General features: G+C 46.8%; 3 protein-coding genes and 1 long non-coding RNA gene across 8 annotated transcripts in view; 1 reads left to right on the top strand and 3 right to left on the bottom strand.

Annotated features, from left to right (window-relative positions):
• The window catches only part of rfesd (Rieske (Fe-S) domain containing), a 4,977-nt gene extending 1,470 nt beyond the window's left edge, over nt 1-3,507 (bottom strand). Inside the window, exons 1-2 of the mRNA XM_055160889.1 lie at nt 3,328-3,507; nt 873-1,024 (exon numbers count right to left, since the gene is read on the bottom strand). Of these exons, the coding sequence (XP_055016864.1) occupies nt 873-1,020 (148 nt within the window). The 5' untranslated portion in view covers nt 1,021-1,024; nt 3,328-3,507. The remainder of the gene's footprint in view (nt 1-872; nt 1,025-3,327) is intronic.
• Nucleotides 3,508-4,615: 1,108 nt separating this feature from the next.
• Nucleotides 4,616-8,188, top strand: nudt2 (nudix (nucleoside diphosphate linked moiety X)-type motif 2). Of its 5 annotated transcripts, XM_055160887.1 has the most exons (4): nt 4,637-4,662; nt 6,674-6,738; nt 6,784-6,960; nt 7,708-8,188. In XM_055160887.1, the coding sequence occupies exons 3-4, from the start codon at nt 6,849-6,851 to the stop codon at nt 8,037-8,039; spliced, it is 444 nt and encodes a 147-aa protein (XP_055016862.1). In that variant the 5' UTR covers nt 4,637-4,662; nt 6,674-6,738; nt 6,784-6,848; the 3' UTR covers nt 8,040-8,188. The 5 variants fall into 5 exon arrangements, with proteins under 5 accessions (XP_055016863.1, XP_020787672.1, XP_055016862.1 ...); XM_055160888.1 differs by lacking the exon at nt 6,674-6,738 and having other exon boundaries at nt 4,616-4,662; nt 6,781-6,960; XM_020932013.2 differs by having other exon boundaries at nt 4,620-4,662; nt 6,736-6,960.
• Nucleotides 8,116-8,397, bottom strand: LOC129411076 (uncharacterized). Its single transcript, XR_008633140.1, has 3 exons — nt 8,340-8,397; nt 8,248-8,306; nt 8,116-8,154 (listed from the first exon to the last, which is right to left on the bottom strand). It is a non-coding gene; the product is annotated as an uncharacterized LOC129411076 (long non-coding RNA).
• Nucleotides 8,398-10,567: 2,170 nt separating this feature from the next.
• ube2r2 (ubiquitin-conjugating enzyme E2R 2) overlaps nt 10,568-20,000 on the bottom strand; it is a 27,722-nt gene continuing 18,289 nt past the window's right edge. Inside the window, exons 5-6 of the mRNA XM_020932008.2 lie at nt 16,202-16,336; nt 10,568-12,765 (exon numbers count right to left, since the gene is read on the bottom strand). Of these exons, the coding sequence (XP_020787667.1) occupies nt 12,516-12,765; nt 16,202-16,336 (385 nt within the window). The 3' untranslated portion in view covers nt 10,568-12,515. The remainder of the gene's footprint in view (nt 12,766-16,201; nt 16,337-20,000) is intronic.

The raw sequence follows: 20,000 nt of genomic DNA on the forward strand, positions 1-20,000 counted from the left end.
CGTCAGTTGTGTGTCTGTTGTGCGTCTGTAGTGTCTGTTGTGCGTCAGTTGTGCATCTGTAGTGTCTGTTGTGTGTCTGTAGTGTCTGTTGTGCATCACTTGTGCGTCTGTAGTGTCAGTTGTGCGTCTGTAGTGTCTGTTGTGCATCAGTTGTGCATCTGTAGTGTCTGTTGTGCGTCTGTAGTGTCAGTTGTGCGTCTGTTGTGCGTCAGTTGTGTGTCTGTTGTGAGTCAGTTGTGCGTCTGTTGTGCATCAGTTGTGCGTCTGTAGTGTCTGTTGTGCGTCTGTTGTGCGTCTGTAGTGTCTGTTGTGCATCTGTCGTGCGTCTGTTGTGCGTCTGTGCGTCTGTAGTGTCTGTTGTGTTGTGCGTCTGTTGTGCATCTGTAGTGTCTGTTGTGCATCTGTTGTGCGTCTGTATGTGTGTGCATCTCTGTGCTCTCTAGTGTCTGTTGTGTGTCTGTTGTGCGTCAGTTGTGCGTCTGTAGTGTCTGTTGTGTGTCTGTTGTGCGTCAGTTGTGCGTCTGTAGTGTCTGTTGTGCGTCTGTTGTGCGTGTTGTCTGTTGTGTTGTGTGTGCGTCTGTAGTGTTTGTTGTGCGTCTGTTGTGTGTCTGTAGTGTCTGTTGTGATCTGTGTGCATGTTGTGTGTCTGTTAGTGTCTGTTGTGCTCAGTTGTGCGTCTTGTAGTGTCTGTTGTGCGTGTGTGTCGTCAGTTGCGTCTGTAGTGTCTGTTGTGCGTCAGTGTAGTTGTGCGTCTGTAGTGTCTGTTGTGCGTCAGTTGTGCGTCTGTTGTGCGTCTGTAGTGTCTGTTGTGCTCTGTTGTGCGTCTGTAGTGTGCGTCTGTTGTGTCTGTTGTGCGTCTGTAGCTCACTGACGGTAGCAGTAGCAGTCGATGGCGTAGAACTCCCCCTGGTGGTGAACGATGAGAACGTCTCGTCCGTCCAGACTCACGACGGTTTTCTGCGCCGACACCAGATCCTCCTTTGTCCCCACGAAGTGAAGCTGCTCGCCCTCCACAGACATGACTCTACACGACACAAGAACACCGTCAGAACCAGGACTAAACCAGGACTGAACCAAGACTGAACCAGGTCTAAACCAGGACTAAACCAGAACTAAACCAGGACTAAATCAGGATTAAACCAGGACTGAACCAGGACTGAACCAGGACTTAACCAGGACTAAACCAGGACTAAACCAGGACTAAACCAGGACTAAACCAGGTCTAAACCAGGACTAAACCAGAAATAAACCAGGTCTAAACCAGGACTAAACCAGAACTAAACCAGGACTAAACCAGGACTAAAACCAGGACTGAACCAGGACTAAACCAGGTCTAAACCAGGACTAAACCAGAACTAAACCAGGACTAAATCAGGATTAAACCAGGACTGAACCAGGACTGAACCAGGACTGAACCAGGAAAACCAGGTCTAAACCAGGACTAAACCAGGACTAAACCAGAAAACTAAACCAGGACTAAACCAGGACTAAACCAGGTCTAAACCAGGACTAAACCAGGACAGGACTAAACCAGAACTAAACCAGGACTAAACCAGAAACTCTAAACCAGGACTAAACCAGGACTAAACCAGGACAAACCAGACTAAACCAGGACTAAACCAGGTCTAAACCAGGACTAAACCAGGACTAAACCAGGACTAAACCAGGTCTAAACCAGGACTAAACCAGGACTAAACCAGGACTAAACCAGGACTAAACCAGGACTAAACCAGGACTAAACCAGGACTTAAACCAGGTAAACCAGGACTAAACCAGGACTAAACCAGGACTAAACCAGGTCTAAACCAGACTAAACCAGGACTAAACCAGGACTAAACCAGGACTAAACCAGAAACCAGGACTAAACCAGACTAAACCAGAACTAAACCAGGACTAAACCAGGACTAAACCAGGACTGAACCAGGACTAAACCAGGACTGAACCAGGACTAAACCAGGACTAAACAGATGTTTCACTGTATCGAGCTGCAGATTTGTTTTTTTGTTTGTGTTTTTCTTGTTGTTAAATCTTTTCGTGTCGTGTTTGAACTCGACTTTTCTGTCCCAGAGGAGGGGGCGGGGATAGGGGGTGAGTGAAAACATGGATTTTCAGACTCTCCAGCCTCAAACGTGAAGAAGAGAACAGCACAGACACACACACACAGACACACACACACACACACACAGACACACACACACACACACACACACACACACACACACACACACACACACACACACACACACACACACAGACCCTGAGGAATAAACGTGGCCTAAATCTGAAGTGACGTGGCTCAAAAATCCCTCAGACTCTGTGTTCTGTGCGTGGGCTCGCCTCTCCACAGACCTGAGCTGGTACGTGGCCTGTGTGTGTGTGTGTGTGCGTATGTGTGTGTGTGTGTGTGTGTGTGTGTGTGTGTGTGTGTGTGTGTGTGTGTGTGTGTGTGTGTGTGTGTGTGTGTGTGTGTGTGTGTGTGATGTCAAACTGTGTTCCAGAGAAATTCCAGAACAAAATTCAAAAACAAAAATTCAAAAACAAAAAAAACTAAAACAAACAAAAAACTAAATAAAATTAAAAAATAAAAATTCAGACAAAGCAAAAACAAAAGACAAAAACAAACAAAACAAACAAAAAAATAAATAAAAATAAAAACAAAAAAACAAACAAACAAAAAATAAATAAATAAATAAAATAAAAACAAATTTTCAGACAAAACAAAAACAGTTTGGGATTGTTGTGTTAAACCTTTTTTTTTTTTTTTTTTTTAAATCTCCACAGAAACAAAACCAAACCAAGAAAAGTCTGAAGTTTATTTCTGCGTTGACTCATCGAATCTGTGTGTCAGTCATTCATTTGTTTTTCAAAATAAAAACAAAACCCAAGACTAAACCAGGACTAAAACAGGACTGGTTCAGTTCTGTTTTAGTCCTGGTTTAGTTCTGTTTTAGTCCTGTTTTAGTCCTGGTTCAGTCCTGGTTTAGTCTTGATTCAGTCCTGGTTTAGTCCTGGTTCAGTCTTGGTTTAGTCCTGGTTTAGTCCTGGTTTAGTCCTGGTTTAGTCCTGGTTTAGTCCTGGTTTAGTCCTGGTTTAGTCCGGTTTAGTCCGGTTTAGTCCGGTTCAGTCTTGGTTTAGTCCTGGTTTAGTCCTGGTTTAGTTCTGGTTTAGTCCTGGTTTAGTCCTGGTTTAGTTCTGGTTTAGTCCAACACAGAAGAACAGAGGAACACATTTGGACTTTAAAAATCCGACACAAAAAAATTGACTCAAACGTTTTTGCAGATTTAAAATAAAAAATGAAAAGTAGATTTTTTTTTTTTTTTTTTTTACCCTGAAGCGTCGTCGTCGACGTCGTTTCGTCTTCGTCTCCGACTCGACTCGGTTCTGAAGTTTATCTCCAAACCAAACACTGGACCGTTGGAGATATGAGACACGAGTCTTATCAGGACCACGAGGGGCAGAGACCAGGCCCCAAAAGAACAAGAGGAGGGAGTATTATACCTCTGCGGGGAAATACAGACGAGTATTTACACTGATATAAACAAATAAATACAAAGTAATATTTGTGTTTCATTATAAATAAAAAGTGTGTGTGAAGTTTAAAAGTTCTAAAAAAAATATAATAATAAAAAAAATAAATAGATTTGATTTTCAGTCGTGGCTTCAGTCCAGGAGAGTTCAGTTTGTCGATTTAATCACAAGAAAATAAAAATCAAATTTGGTGTTTTAATAAATTATTTTAAAAAAATGATAATAAAAAAATAAAATAATAATAATAATTAAAAAAAAAAACACAACTATATAACACAACACAACTATACAACACAACACAACTATACAACACAACACAACTATACAACATAACACAACTATACAACAGAACTACACAACACAACTTTTTATTTGTTATTTCATTACAAATAAAAAGTGTGTCTGAAGTTTTAAAGTTCTAAAAAAAAACAAAAAACTAAACTAAAAAAAAAACACAGAATTTGGTATCAACAATTTTTTCATTTTAAGTAAACATTTTATTGACTTTTTTTTTTTTTTTTTTAAAGATTAAACCAAACATAACACACTCGAAGAACGACCCAAAACGTTTTGTTTGCTCATTGGGTCCAGAAAAAAAAAAAAATCTGGTTTTCTTCTGTCCTTTTTGAATTATTTTTTTTTCCCATTAAATTACAACTTTGAAATTGCTCATTTTATATTATGTGAATATGTTTTTATCCACTGTTGTGTTTTTTATGCATTTATTTTATTTTCAGGTGAACTGTTTACTTTTATAAGGCGACGTTTTTGTTTGTATCTGAAAATATGCTAAATAAAAAATAAATAAATAATAATAATAACAACAACAATAATAATAACTTGGAAAAAAATAATATCGCTCTTCTCCGTTAACAGCCACTCTCGCGAGATTCTGCGAGAAGATAAGTTGAGGGAAAATGCTGATGCCGCTTTTTATTCATTTATTTTATTTTCAGGTGAACTGTTTACTTTTATATGGTGCCGTTTGTGTTTGTATCTGAAAATCTGCAAAAGAAATAAAAAATTATTACTAAAATAAAATATAAAAAAAAAAAAAAAATTTTGCGTTGGGGGGAACTGTTGTTTCAGGTTTGTTTCCGGTGGGACGGAGTTCGAGTGCGCTCCGGCAAACGCGTAAGTTTCAGATTTTGATTTAGAAAAGATTTTTTTACGAAATGACAATGAATAAAACTTAAATATATAAATGTTCTTGTCCACGGGGAGCGCGGGCGGGTTTCCGAGCGAGTTAAACGAGCAGATTATTCATAAAAAAAAAGGGATTCTTGTATTTAAAGCGCGTTTACCGGTTTAGTCCTGGTTTAGACCTGGTTTAGTCCTGGTTTAGTCCTGGTTCAGTCCTGGTTCAGTCCTGTTCAGTCCTGGTTTCAGTCCTGGTTCAGTCCTGGTTTTAGTCCTGGTTCAGTCCTGGTTCAGTCCTGGTTCAGTCCTGGTTCAGACCTGGTTTAGTCCTGGTTTAGTCCTGGTTCAGTCCTGGTTTAGTCCCTGGTTTAGTCCTGGTTCCTGGTTCAGTCTGGTTCAGTCCTGGTTCAGTCCTGGTTCAGTCCTGGTTTAGTCCTGGTTCAGTCCTGGTTTAGTCCTGGTTCAGTCCTGGTTCAGTCCTGGTTCAGACCTGGTTTAGTCCTGGTTTAGTCCTGGTTCAGTCCTGGTTTAGTCCTGGTTCAGTCCTGGTTCAGTCCTGGTTCAGTCCTGGTTCAGACCTGGTTTAGTCCTGGTTTAGTCCTGGTTCAGTCCTGGTTTAGTCCTGGTTTCAGTCCTGGTTCAGACCTGGTTTAGTCCTGGTTTAGTCCTGGTTCAGTCCTGGTTCAGACCTGGTTTAGTCCTGGTTTAGTCCTGGTTCAGTCCTGGTTCAGTCCTGGTTTAGTCCTGGTTTAGTCCTGGTTTAGTCCTGGTTCAGTCCTGGTTCAGTCCTGGTTTAGTCCTGGTTTAGTCCTGGTTTAGTCCTGGTTTTAGTCCTGGTTCAGTCCTGGTTCAGTCCTGGTTTAGTCCTGGTTCAGTCCTGGTTCAGTCCTGGTTTAGTCCTGGTTCAGTCTTGGTTTAGTCCTGGTTTAGTCCTGGTTCAGTCCTGGTTCAGACCTGGTTTAGTCCTGGTTTAGTCCTGGTTCAGTCCTGGTTCAGTCCTGGTTCAGACCTGGTTTAGTCCTGTTTAGTCCTGGTTCAGTCCTGGTTTAGTCCTGGTTTAGTCCTGGTTCAGTCCTGGTTCAGTCCTGGTTCAGACCTGGTTTAGTTCTGGTTTAGTCCTGATTCAGTCCTGGTTCAGACCTGGTTTAGTCCTGGTTCAGACCTGGTTCAGTCCTGGTTTAGTCCTGGTTCAGTCCTGGTTCAGTCCTGGTTCAGTCCTGGTTTAGACCTGGTTTAGTCCTGGTTTAGTCCTGGTTCAGTCCTGGTTCAGACCTGGTTTAGTTCTGGTTTAGTCCTGATTCAGTCCTGGTTCAGACCTGGTTTAGTCCTGGTTCAGTCCTGGTTTAGTCCTGGTTTAGTCCTGGTTCAGTCCTGGTTCAGTCCTGGTTCAGTCCTGGTTTAGACCTGGTTTAGTCCTGGTTTAGACCTGGTTTTAGTCCTGGTTTAGACCTGGTTTAGACCTGGTTTAGACCTGGTTTAGTCCTGGTTTAGACCTGGTTTAGACCTGGTTTAGACCTGGTTTAGACCTGGTTTAGACCTGGTTCAGTCCTGGTTCAGTCCTGGTTTAGTCCTGGTTTAGACCTGGTTTAGTCCTGGTTTAGACCTGGTTTAGTCCTGGTTTAGTCCTGGTTTAGTCCTGGTTTAGTCCTGGTTTAGTCCTGGTTTAGTCCTGGTTTAGTCCTGGTTTAGTCCTGGTTCAGTCCTGGTTCAGTCCTGGTTTAGACCTGGTTTAGACCTGGTTTAGTCCTGGTTTAGTCCCTGGTTTAGTCCTGGTTCAGTCCTGGTTTAGTCCTGGTTTAGTCCTGGTTTAGTCCTGGTTCAGTCCTGGTTTAGTCCTGGTTTAGACCTGGTTCAGTCCTCGTTTAGTCCTGGTTTAGACCTGGTTTAGTCCTGCTTCAGTCCTGGTTTAGACCTGGTTTAGTCCTGGTTTAGTCCTGGTTTTATTGTTGTTGTTGAGGCGTCTGTGTAAATTCTTAAAGCTTCACTCTGTAATTTTCCTCTGGAGGTTCTGTCCTGTTCGTCTCCATGGAGATGCTCTGATGTTTGTGTTTCTGTGGCTGAGTCCAGTCGAGTCGTGCTGAGTCCAGTGGTGTCCAGTCGAGTCGCGCTGAGTCCAGTCGTGTCCAGTCGAGTCGTGCTGAGTCCAGTCGTGTCCAGTCAAGTCGTGCTGAGTCGAGTCGATGGCGCTCAGGGCCTGTGGCTTCATCATCTTCAGGCGACTTCCTCCTGAAAACATCGAGTTTCTGCTTCTGCAAACGTCGTACGGAGAACATCACTGGACCCCACCTAAAGGTACTCACCCCGACAGGGTACTCACCCCGACAGGGTACTCACCCCGACAGGTACTCACCCCGACAGGTACTCACCCCGACAGGGTACTCACCCGACAGGTACACCGGGTACTCACCCCGACAGGTACTCACCCCGACAGGTACTCACCCCGACAGGGTACTCACCCCGACAGGGTACTCACCCCGACAGGTACTCACCCCGACAGGTACTCACCCCGACAGGGTACTCACCCCGACAGGGTACTCACCCCGACAGGTACTCACCCCGACAGGTACTCACCGACAGGTACTCACCCCGACAGGGGTACTCACCCCGACAGGTACTCACCCGACAGGGTACTCACCCCGACAGGTACTCACACCGACAGGTACTCACCCCGACAGGGTACTCACCCCGACAGGTACTCACCCCGACAGGTACTCACCCCGACAGGTTACTCACACCGACAGGGTACTCACCCCGACAGGTACTCACACCTAGAGGTACTCACACTGACTGGGTCCTGGTTTAGAACTAAATTAGATTTTTAGTCTAATCCATGATGTCCCCTGTGACCCGGTTCTGGTTCTGTTGTGTCTCGTGTGTTTGACCCGGTTCTGGTTCTGTTGTGGTTCTGTTGTGTCTCGTGTGTTTGACCCGGTTCTGGTTCTGTTCTGGTTCTGTTGTGTCTCGTGTGTTTGACCCGGTTCTGGTTCTGTTGTCTCGTGTGTTTGACCCGGTTCTGGTTCTGGTTCTGGTGATGTGCAGGACACGTGGACCCGGGGGAGGACGACCTGACGACGGCGCTGAGGGAGACGCAGGAGGAGGCGGGTCTGGGTCTGGACCATCTGTCCGTGGTCCGGGATTTCGTCCGGACTCTTCGGTACCAGGTCCGCGGGAAGAACAAGGAGGTTCTGTACTGGCTGGCGGAGCTGCGCGACCCGAACACGCCCGTCACCCTCTCCTCCGAACACAGGGACTTCTGCTGGGCCGGGCTGGACCGGGCCTGTGCCCTCGCCCGATACCAGGACCTCCAGGACTCACTGCGGGCGGCGCACCAGCACCTGACCCACCAGAACCTCCAGAACCAGACCGACTGAGACCCACCAGAACCTCCAGAACCAGACCGACTGAGACCCACCAGAACCTCCAGAACCAGACCGACTGAGACCCACCAGACCCACCAGAACCAGACCGACTGAGACCCACCAGAACCTCCAGAACCAGACCGACTGAGACCCACCAGAACCTCCAGAACCAGAACCGACTGAGACCCCACCAGAACCTCCAGAACCAGAACCCCAGAACCAGACCAACTGAGACCCACCAGAACCTCCAGAACCAGACCGACTGAGACCCACCAGAACCTCCAGAACCAGACCCACCAGAACCACCAGAACCAGACCAACTGAGACCCACCAGAACCAGACCGACTGAGACCCACCAGAACCTCCAGAACCAGACCGACTGAGACCCACCAGAACCTCCAGAACCAGACCCACAGACCGAGAAATGAGACCAGGTTTACACTGGGTTCAGTCCTGGTTCAGTCCTGGTTTTAGTCCTTGATTAGACCTGGTTTAGACCTGGTTTAGTTCTGGTTTAGTCCTTGTTCAGTCCTGGTTTAGTCCTGGTTCAGTCCTGGTTTAGTCCTGGTTTAGTCCTTGTTCAGTCCTGGTTCAGTCCTGGTTTAGTCCTGGTTTAGTCCTGGTTTTAGTCCTGGTTCAGTCCTGGTTTAGTCCTTGTTCAGTCCTGGTTTAGTCCTGGTTTAGTCTCTGGTTTAGTCCTGGTTTTAGTCCTGGTTCAGTCCTGTTCAGTCCTGTTCAGTCCTGGTTCAGTCCTGGTTCAGTCCTGGTTCAGTCCTTGTTCAGTCCTGGTTCAGTCCTGGTTCAGTCCTGGTTCAGTCCTGGTTCAGTCCTGGTTTAGTCCTGGTTCAGTCCTGGTTTAGTTTTACTTGGTGCACAGCTGCTCTCTGTCGTCTGGATCTTCTGATCTGGACGATTCTCAGATGAGTGTTTCAGTTTTCAGACGAAGGACAAAGATGTTTAATCCTAATAAATGAAAAAATAAATAAAAATGTCTCAATGTGCAGATTTTTGTGTCAATAAACGGTTCTTTCCTTTTCAATATTTATGAAAAACTATGTAAAGAGAGAACGTCCAAAAACCTCCAAACCTGCAACAGACGAGACCTGGTTTAGTCCTGGTTTAGTCCTGGTTTAGTCCTGGTTTAGTCCTGGTTTAGTCCGGGTTTAGTCCGGGTTTAGTCCTGGTTTGATAATATGGGCATTTTATTCTGAAAAATGTGGTGCATTTATTCCAAACATGATTTTTTAGTCTTTTATTTTGAAATATTCCTTTCTAAGTGACAGAGATGGAAGAAAAACGAACAAAATATATAAATGTTAAATTTGTGTGACGATGGCTACATCCGCGTGAGGCTTTTATTCTGAAGGAAGTGACGTTTCAGCTCGTGACACAAACCCACAAATTCAAAAACAAGAGGATTTTTTTTTTTTTTTAACTCTCGAAAGGCGAGAAACACACGAGGTTACGTCCACGGATCTGCAGCGGTTCAAAAGTCAGTCATGCAGCTCTGCTCCTACGGATCTTCCATCGAAACGAAACGTCTTTTATTTTGGCGTTAAAACGTCCAAAAGTGAAAGTGAAGATTTCCCCGACGCCCAGAGGCTCGCACACGGAGCTTCAGTCTTTCCTGGGGTGTTTTTTTTTTTCATATTTCATATTTCCAGGTCTCTCCAAAGAGTCCAGGAGGTTTGATGTGAAGATGTGGTTGAAGCGGCGCCCCACAGTCCCGGTGGCGCCTCACAGTCCCGGTGTCGCCCCACAGTCCCGGTGTCGCTCGAACAGAGTCACAAACATCAGTAACCGGCAGAAAAACAAAAAACAAAACAAAACAAAAAAAACTGTTCAAACCAAAGAAAAAAAAAAAACAGGAAAAAATCTACGGAAACACGACATCACTGATTTAACAACTGGTGGGTCAAGAAAACCGTGGTGAACTTCACGCTGCGTCTCTCACGAGTTTTCTGCACTCAGACCGTCGCAGATCCGCTATATTGCCAAAGCGTAGACCGTAAATATGAACGGACGATGTGCCAAACAAAGAATCCGCGTATTCGCCGCATCGTTTTCGCCGCAGGGTTCAAAGTGTGAGGGGAAAAAAGGAGCGGCTTATAGTCCCGAATTTACGGTACAGATCAAATCTTCATCTGGTTCTAAACATTCAGTGAAAATTTGAGATTATTCCCACGAGACCAGGTTTAGACCAGGTTTAGACCAGGTTTAGACCAGGTTTAGGTTTAGACCAGGTTTAGACCAGGTTTAGACCAGTTTAAGACCAGTTTAAGACCAGGTTTAGACCTAGTTTAGACCTGGTTTAGACCAGTTTTAGACCAGGTTTAGACCTGGTTTAGACCTGGTTTAGACCAGTTTAAGACCAGCTTTAGACCTGGTTTAGACCAGTTTAAGACCAGGTTTAGACCAGGTTTAGACCAGTTTTAGACCAGGTTTAGACCTGGTTTAGACCAGTTTAAGACCAGGTTTAGACCAGTTTAAGACCAGGTTTAGACCAGGTTTAGACCTGGTTTAGACCAGGTGGTTTTAGACCAGAATTGACAAAATGATTGTTCTGTGAAGTGAGACATCTGTGTATCGTATCGAATCATTTTGAATCGAAAGTGTGCTGTATCGAAAAACGTATCGTAAGTATCGAGGTATTTATCGTATCGGCAGCTTCAGACGTTCACTGTAACTCGTCACAGATCAACACGTTCCTCTTATGGTTTTGGAAAAGCTGTGTTCATAATCACGTCGCTTGTGGGCGGAGCCTCGTACAGACACGTTTTTGAAGAAGCGACGGCGTTAGAACATGTGAGAAAAATAAAATAAAAATAAACCCTGCGTGACACGGCGTCTGTGAACAGCTCTTCGGCTCCCACCAGTTGTAAAGCAGCGACTTTGAAAACTCTGAAAACAAAAAGCGTAAAGTCGTTTTCGAACATTTTGGTGAAACGACATCGAGGTAAATCCGACCGATCTGAGTCCACGGTTTGAACTGCCCCGAAGCCTCGCCAAAATAAAACAACAGAAAGTACGTTTGACCCGCCAGAGTAAAACGCGAGACAGAGCTGAAGAAGAAGAGGAGGAAGAAGAAGAAGAGGAGGAAGAGTCTTTTCATTTAAACCAAACTCTTCACCACGACGCGTGATTCTGTGGAGCCGAAATGAAAATAAAACGGTTCTTTTTGTCGTGTTCGGAGGAGTTCTGTGTCCCAGCGGCGAAAAAAAAAACGTGTAAAAAGAAAAAAGAAAGAAGAAGAAGGAGGTGGTGCGGTGTTTTGTTTAAAGGTGGAGGTGTGAGACGGCGGCAGACACCAGGGGGCGCTCCAGACTTTAAGGCAAACGGTGAAGATTCCACAGAAACTGAAACTCCAGTGAAACACGAGCTGATGATGAAGAAAGACGTGTTTCTCTCTCTCTCTCTCCTCCTCTTCTTCTTCTCTTCCTCCTCCTCCTCGTCTCCTCTCCTCTTTTTCTCCTCCTCTTCTCTCAGTAACAGATCTCTCCTCTCACTAAATAATCTGCATGACCTCCTCACTCCTCCTCCTCCTCTCCTTTTCTCTCTTCCTCTCTCCATCCTTCCCAGAGTCGTCCTGATCTTCGTAGACTCGTCCTCCTCCCACTCTCTCCTCTCCTCTCCTTCTCTCCCTCTATCGTTCCCAGACTCGTCCTCCAACCACTCTCTCCTTCTCCTCCCTCTCTATTCCCTCTCTCCTCGTTCTCCCTCTCTCCTCTCCTCCTCTGTCTCTCGCGAGTCTTTGTTTTCAACGTCGTCCTGATCTTCGTAGACTCGTCCTCCTCCGTGGGCTCCTCCCACGCTCTCTCCTCCCTCTGTTCCCTTCCCTCCTTCTCACGCCCTCTCTCCTCCCACACTCCCTCTCTCCTCCTCTCTCCCTCCTTCCCTCGTCCTCTGTCTATCACGAGTCCTCGTTCCCCCGAGTCGTCCTGGTCTTCGTAGACTCGCCCTCCTCCCTGGGCTCCTCCCTCTGTCCCCTTCCCTCCTTCTCTCCTCGCCTCCTCTCCCTCTCTTCCCTCCTCCTCTCCTCGCCTCCTCTCCCTCTCTCCTCTCCTTCTCTCCTCCTCTCCCTGGTCCTCTGTCTATCACGAGTCCTCGTTCCCCCGAGTCGTCCTGATCTTCGTAGACTCGTCCTCCTCCCTAGTCTCCTCCCTCTGTCCCCTTCCCTCCCTCCTTCTCTCCTCTCCTCTCCTCCTCCTCCTCTCTCCTCTGTCTATCACGAGTCCTCGTTGCCCGAGTCGTCCTGGTCTTCGTAGACTCGTCCTCCTCCCTAGTCTCCTCCCTCTGTCCCCTTCCCTCCTTCTCTCCTCTCCTCCCTGTCTCCTTCCCTCTCTCCTCTCCTCTCTCTCTCCATCACGAGTCCTCATTCCCCCGAGTCGTCCTGATCTTCGTAGACTCGTCCTCCTCCCTAGTCTCCTCCCTCTGTCCCCTTCCTTCCCTCCTTCTCTCCTCTCCTCCTCCTCCTCTCTCCTCTGTCTATCACGAGTCCTCGTTGCCCGAGTCGTCCTGGTCTTCGTAGACTCGTCCTCCTCCGTGGGCTCCTCCGACGCTCTCTCCTTCGCTCTCGTCCTCCTCGCTCTCCTCCATGTCGTCGTAGAGGTCGTCGTAGAGCAGGTCCGAGCTGGAGTCCTGGGAGGGCATCCGGGTTTGGATGCAGTACTCCGCCAGAGTCCGGGGCACTTTGACCCCGTCGCGGTCGGCGTCGGCGGCCGTGGACAGCACCTGCTTCCTGCCCGCGAAGATGACGAGGAGGAGAAGAAGAAGAGGAAGAAGAAGAAGAGAGGGTCAGAGTAAACACCGGCAGAGCCCTGACCCCCCGACCCTTCACTGTCTCACAGATGCAGTACTTGTAGTATTTGTACTGTAGTATTTTACCTGATGATCTCTGTGTACTCTTTGTCCTTCCCTCTGCCGTCCCTCAGATGTAATACTCATGTGTAGTACTGCAGTACTGTAGTCGTAGTACTGCAGTATTTTACCTGATCGTGTCTGCATGCTCCTTCTCCTTCCCTTCGCTGTCTCTCGTGTGTAGTATTGCAGTATTTGTAGTAGTAGTACTGCAGTATTTTACCTGATTATTTTGGTGTACTCTTTCTCCTTCCCTTTACTGTCTCTCAGATGCAGTACTTCTGTTAGTATTACAGTATATGTAGTAGCAGTATTGCAGTATTTTACCTCTGCGTACTCTTCTTTCCCTTTGCTGTCTCTCATGTGTAGTATTTGTAGTATTTGTAGTATTAGTACTGCAGTATTGTAGTATTTTACCTGATGATCTTGGCATCCTTCCCTTTACTCTCTCTTAGATGCAGTACTTCTGTTAGTATTACAGTATATGTAGTAGCAGTATTGCAGTATTTTACCTCTGCGTACTCTTCTTTCCCTTTGCTGTCTCTCATGTGTAGTATTTGTAGTATTTGTAGTATTTGTACTGCAGTATTTTACCTGATGAGCTTGGCGTACTCCTTCTCGGTCTCTCGTGTGTAGTATTTGTAGTATTTGTACTGTAGTACTGCAGTATTTTACCTGATGATCTCTGTGTACTCCTTCTCTTTCCCTTTATTGTCTGTCTTGTTCAGTATTGTAGTACTTGTATTAGTAGTATTGTAGTGTTGCAGTATTTTACCTGATGATCTCATGTAAACCTTCTCTTTGCCTTTGCTGTCTGTTGTGTGTAGTATTGCAGTACTTGTAGTATTTGTACTGTAGTATTTTACCTGATGATCTTGGTGTACTCCTTCTGTTTCCCTTTCTTGTCTGTCATGTGTAGTATTGTAGTACTTGTAGTAGTAGTACTGCAGTACTGTAGTATTTTGACTGACGATCTCTGTGTACATCTTCTCTTTCCCTTTGCTGTCCCTCAGATGTAGTATTTGTAGTATTAGTACTGCAGTATTGTAGTATTTTACATGATGATCTCGGCGTACTCCTTCTCCTTGCCCTTGCTGTCTCTCGTGTGTAGTGTTGCAGTACTTGTAGTATTTGTATTGTAGTATTTTACCTGATGATCTCTATATACGCCTTTCCCTTTACTGTCTCTCAGATGCAGTACTTGTGTGTAGTACTGCAGTACTTGTAGCATTAGTACTGTAGTATTTTGCCTGATAATCTCAGCGTACTCCTTCTCCTTCCCTTTGCTGTCTCTCATGTGTAGTATTTGTATTGTAGTACTGCAGTATTGTAGTATTTTACCTGATGATCTCGGCGTACTCCTTCTCTGTCTGTCGTGTGTAGTATTTGTAGTACTTGTACTGCAGTATTTGCAGTATTTTACCTGATGATCTCGGCGTACTCCTTCTCTGTCTGTCGTGTGTAGTATTTGTAGTACTTGTACTGCAGTATTGCAGTATTTTACCTGATGATCTCGGCGTACTCCTTCTCTGTCTGTCGTGTGTAGTATTTGTAGTACTTGTACTGCAGTATTTTACCTGATGATCTCGGCGTACTCCTTCTCTGTCTGTCGTGTGTAGTATTTGTAGTACTTGTACTGCAGTATTGCAGTATTTTACCTGATGATCTCGGCGTACTCCTTCTCTGTCTGTTGTGTGTAGTATTTGTAGTACTTGTACTGCAGTATTTTACCTGATGATCTCGGCGTACTCCTTCTCTGTCTGTCGTGTGTAGTATTTGTAGTACTTGTACTGCAGTATTGCAGTATTTTACCTGATGATCTCGGCGTACTCCTTCTCTGTCTGTCGTGTGTAGTATTTGTAGTACTTGTACTGCAGTATTGCAGTATTTTACCTGATGATCTCGGCGTACTCCTTCTCTGTCTGTCGTGTGTAGTATTTGTAGTACTTGTACTGCAGTATTGCAGTATTTTACCTGATGATCTCGGCGTACTCCTTCTCTGTCTGTCGTGTGTAGTATTTGTAGTACTTGTACTGCAGTATTGTAGTATTTTACCTGATGATCTCGGCGTACTCCTTCTCCTTGCCCTTGCTGTCTGTCGTGTGTAGTATTTGTAGTACTTGTACTGCAGTATTGCAGTATTTTACCTGATGATCTCGGCGTACTCCTTCTCTGTCTGTCGTGTGTAGTATTTGTAGTACTTGTACTGCAGTATTGCAGTATTTTACCTGATGATCTCGGCGTACTCCTTCTCTGTCTGTCGTGTGTAGTATTTGTAGTACTTGTACTGCAGTATTGCAGTATTTTACCTGATGATCTCGGCGTACTCCTTCTCTGTCTGTCGTGTGTAGTATTTGTAGTACTTGTACTGCAGTATTGTAGTATTTTACCTGATGATCTCGGCGTACTCCTTCTCTGTCTGTCGTGTGTAGTATTTTTGTAGTACTTGTACTGCAGTATTGTAGTATTTTACCTGATGATCTCGGCGTACTCCTTCTCCTTGCCCTTGCTGTCTGTCGTGTGTAGTATTTGTAGTACTTGTACTGCAGTATTGCAGTATTTTACCTGATGATCTCGGCGTACTCCTTCTCTGTCTGTCGTGTGTAGTATTTGTAGTACTTGTACTGCAGTATTGCAGTATTTACCTGATGATCTCGGCGTACTCCTTCTCTGTCTGTCTGTCGTGTGTAGTATTTGTAGTACTTGTACTGCAGTATTGCAGTATTTTACCTGATGATCTCGGCGTACTCCTTCTCTGTCTGTCGTGTGTAGTATTTGTAGTACTTGTACTGCAGTATTGCAGTATTTTACCTGATGATCTCGGCGTACTCCTTCTCTGTCTGTCGTGTGTAGTATTTGTAGTACTTGTACTGCAGTATTGCAGTATTTTACCTGATGATCTCGGCGTACTCCTTCTCTGTCTGTCGTGTGTAGTATTTGTAGTACTTGTACTGCAGTATTGCAGTATTTACCTGATGATCTCGGCGTACTCCTTCTCTGTCTGTCGTGTGTAGTATTTGTAGTACTTGTACTGCAGTATTGCAGTATTTTACCTGATGATCTCGGCGTACTCCTTCTCTGTCTGTCGTGTGTAGTATTTGTAGTACTTGTACTGCAGTATTGCAGTATTTTACCTGATGATCTCGGCGTACTCCTTCTCCTTGCCCTTGCTGTCTGTCGTGTGTAGTATTTGTAGTACTTGTACTGCAGTATTGCAGTATTTACCTGATGATCTCGGCGTACTCCTTCTCCTTGCCCTTGCTGTCTGTCGTGTGTAGTATTTGTAGTACTTGTACTGCAGTATTGCAGTATTTTACCTGATGATCTCGGCGTACTCCTTCTCCTTGCCCTTGCTGTCCCTCCACTTCCTGAACATGACGGAGGCGTCCACGTTGGCGGGGGAGAAGGTGTTGGGTTCGTTCAGAAGTGAAATGACACTGAGCAGAATCGTCCTGGAAACACAAAACAACAAATACACCACTTAACATCTCCACGGCAACCAGACGCAGCGGCTCCGGGTCAGATCTGTGGAGAGGCCACGCCGCTCACACTCAAGTCTGTTTAGCTCCTTCACTCGCTCCTTCTCTACCTCCTTCTCTACCTCATTCTCTACCTCCTTCACTCGCTCCTTCACTCGCTCCTTTGTAACAAATCACCTGTTCTCGACAAGAGAAAAGCTACAACGCAAATGTTTTAGGTCGCGGGAGGATCCATTCCTATCAGCGGGAGTGAAACAAAGACACACAAAAAAGGAAATGCTGTTGGCCTATCCGACTTTTATTGGCATTGCCGGACACACGAATACGGCCACACAACACACAACACCCAAACACAAAACACAAACACAAACACAAACCCAAAACCCAAACTCCAGTGCAACAAAACAATAAAGAAACAGTTCGATATAAATCCATCACCCTTTACGGTCACGGTTTACGGTCCCGAGCAACTTCAGTTGTCCCCAAAATGTCCCAGAAGTTTACCCGCGCTCTGGCTTTGACGCACGATCCAGGAGCTCACGTGGCGAAGTAGTAAATCCCGCGTGAATGGAAGCGCAGTAATCCACAAGTGGTACAGCGATATTATTGCAAACAGCGTGGCTCCACGGCACTGACAGCTCCTGACACTCGCACATGTGTGACATCACACATGTGTGCGCGCGGACACGCACACATGTGTGATGTCACACATGTGCGTGTCCGCGCGCGCGTCCTTCTCCCCTTAAATCCCTGTGCGTCCGGGCGCAACAACCAGTCAGATACGGCCTAAAATACTGACATTTATATACAAAAGGACCAGACACTTACAGAATAATATTAACAGACAAACCTTTCACCCCAACTGAACGAATAGACAGAGGTGAAGACTTCAGTGGTCTTTACTCCTTCACTACTCCTTCACTAGCTCCTTCACTAGCTCCTTCACTAGCTCCTTCACTAGCTCCTTCACTAGCTCCTTCACTAGCTCCTTCTCTCTCCTCGCTCCTTCTCTCGCTCCTTCACTCGCTCTTCTTCCAGCTCCTTCTCTCGCTCCTTCTCTCCTTCTCTAGCTCTCTAGCTCCTTCTCTAGCTCCTTCTCTACCTCCTTCACTAGCTCCTTCACTAGCTCCTTCTCTCGCTCCTTCTCTCGCTCGCTCCTTCACTCGCTCCTTCTCCAGCTCCTTCTCGCTCCTTTCACTAGCTCCTTCTCTAGCTCCTTCTCTCGCTCCTTCTCTAGCTCCTTCTCTAGCTCCTTCACTAGCTCCTTCTCTCGCTCCTTCTCTAGCTCCTTCTCTAGCTCCTTCTCTACCTCCTTCACTAGCTCCTTCTCCAGCTCCTTCACTCGCTCCTTCACTCGCTCCTTCTCTAACTCCTTCTCCAGCTCCTTCTCTAGCTCCTTCTCTAGCTCCTTCACTCACTCCTTCTCTACCTCCTTCACTTCTCTTCTCTAGCTCCTTCTCTAGCTCCTTCTCTAGCTCCTTCACTCGCTCCTCTAGCTCCTTCACTCGCTCCTTCTCTAGCTCCTTCACTCGCTCCTCACTCGCTCCTTCTCAGCTCCTTCCAGCTCCTTTCACTCGCTCCTTCACTCGCTCCTTCTCCAGCTCCTTCTCCAGCTCCTTCACTCGCTCCTTCACTCGCTCCTTCACTCGCTCCTTCTCCAGCTCCTTCACTCGCTCCTTCACTCGCTCCTTCTCTACCTCCTTCACTAGCTCCTTCTCCAGCTCCTTCACTCGCTCCTTCTCTAACTCCTTCTCCAGCTCCTTCTCTAGCTCCTTCTCTAGCTCCTTCACTCACTCCTTCTCTACCTCCTTCACTCGCTCCTTCTCTAGCTCCTTCTCCAGCTCCTTCTCTAGCTCCTTCACTCACTCCTTCTCTAGCTCCTTCACTCACTCCTTCTCTAGCTCCTTCACTCGCTCCTTCTCCAGCTCCTTCACTCGCTCCTTCACTCGCTCCTTCTCTAGCTCCTTCACTCGCTCCTTCACTCGCTCCTTCTCTAGCTCCTTCACTCGCTCCTTCTCTAGCTCCTTCACTCGCTCCTTCACTCGCTCCTTCTCTAGCTCCTTCACTCGCTCCTTCACTCGCTCCTTCTCTAGCTCCTTCACTCGCTCCTTCACTCTCCTTCTCAGCTCCTTCACTCGCTCCTTCACTCCTCAGCTCCTTCTCTCCTCTCTACTCCTTCACTAGCTCTTTCTCCACTCTCCTTCACTAGCTCCTTCACTCGCTCCTTCTCTAGCTCCTTCACTCTCGCTCCTTCTCTAGCTCCTTCACTCGCTCCTTCTCCAGCTCCTTCTCCAGCTCCTTCACTCGCTCCTTCTCTAGCTCCTTCACTCGCTCCTTCACTAGCTCCTTCTCTACCTCCTTCACTAGCTCTTTCTCCAGCTCCTTCTCTAGCTCCTTCACTCGCTCCTTCTCTAGCTCCTTCACTCGCTCCTTCTCCAGCTCCTTCGCTCGCTTCACTCGCTCCTTCACTCGCTCCTTCACTCCTTCACTCGCTCCTTCACTCGCTCCTTCACTCGCTCCTTCTCTACCTCCTTCACTAGCTCTTTCTCCAGCTCCTTCACTCGCTCCTTCTCTAGCTCCTTCACTCGCTCCTTCTCCAGCTCCTTCACTCGCTCCTTCACTCGCTCCTTCACTCGCTCCTTCTCCAGCTCCTTCACTCGCTCCTTCACTCGCTCCTTCACTCGCTCCTTCACTCGCTCCTTCACTCGCTCCTTCTCTAGCTCCTTCACTCGCTCCTTCACTCGCTTCCTTCACTCCTCCTCAGCTCCTTCACTCGCTCCTTCTCTACCTCCTTCACTAGCTCCTTCTCCAGCTCCTTCTCTCTAGCTCCTTCTCTAGCTCCTCCTTCACTCACTCCTTCTCTACCTCCTTCACTCGCTCCTTCTCTAGCTCCTTCTCCAGCTCCTTCTCTAGCTCCTTCACTCACTCCTTCTCTAGCTCCTTCACTCGCTCCTTCTCCAGCTCCTTCACTCGCTCCTTCTCACTCCTCCTTCACTCGCTCCTTCTCTAGCTCCTTCTCTACTCCTCACTCGCTCCTTCACTAGCTCCTTCTCTACTCTCCTTCACTAGCTCTTCTCCAGCTCCTTCACTCGCTCCACTCGCTCACTCGCTCCTTCACTCGCTCCTTCTCTAGCTCCTTCACTCGCTCCTTCTCTAGCTCCTTCACTCGCTCCTTCACTCGCTCCTTCTCCAGCTCCTTCACTCGCTCCTTCACTCGCTCCTTCTCTAGCTCCTTCACTCGCTCCTTCACTCGCTCCTTCTCCAGCTCCTTCACTCGCTCCTTCTCTACCTCCTTCACTAGCTCCTTCTCCAGCTCCTTCACTCGCTCCTTCTCTAACTCCTTCTCCAGCTCCTTCTCTAGCTCCTTCTCTAGCTCCTTCACTCACTCCTTCTCTACCTCCTTCACTCGCTCCTTCTCTAGCTCCTTCTCCAGCTCCTTCTCTAGCTCCTTCACTCACTCCTTCTCTAGCTCCTTCACTCGCTCCTTCTCCAGCTCCTTCACTCGCTCCTTCACTCGCTCCTTCTCTAGCTCCTTCACTCGCTCCTTCACTAGCTCCTTCTCTACCTCCTTCACTAGCTCTTTCTCCAGCTCCTTCACTCGCTCCTTCACTCGCTCCTTCTCTAGCTCCTTCACTCG

This window comes from Boleophthalmus pectinirostris, unplaced genomic scaffold, assembly GCF_026225935.1.
Source record: "Boleophthalmus pectinirostris isolate CB_2022bp ecotype Guang Dong unplaced genomic scaffold, ASM2622593v1 HiC_scaffold_3, whole genome shotgun sequence".
Classification (NCBI taxonomy): Eukaryota; Metazoa; Chordata; class Actinopteri; order Gobiiformes; family Gobiidae; genus Boleophthalmus; species Boleophthalmus pectinirostris.

Coding starts and splice junctions, on each gene's coding strand:
- nudt2 (XM_055160888.1), top strand. CDS start 6,849: ATGGCGCTCAGGGCCTGTGGCTTCATCATCTTCAGGCGACTTCCTCCT. Junction 6,961..7,707: donor TCACTGGACCCCACCTAAAG/GTACTCACCCCG, acceptor GGTGATGTGCAG/GACACGTGGACCCGGGGGAG.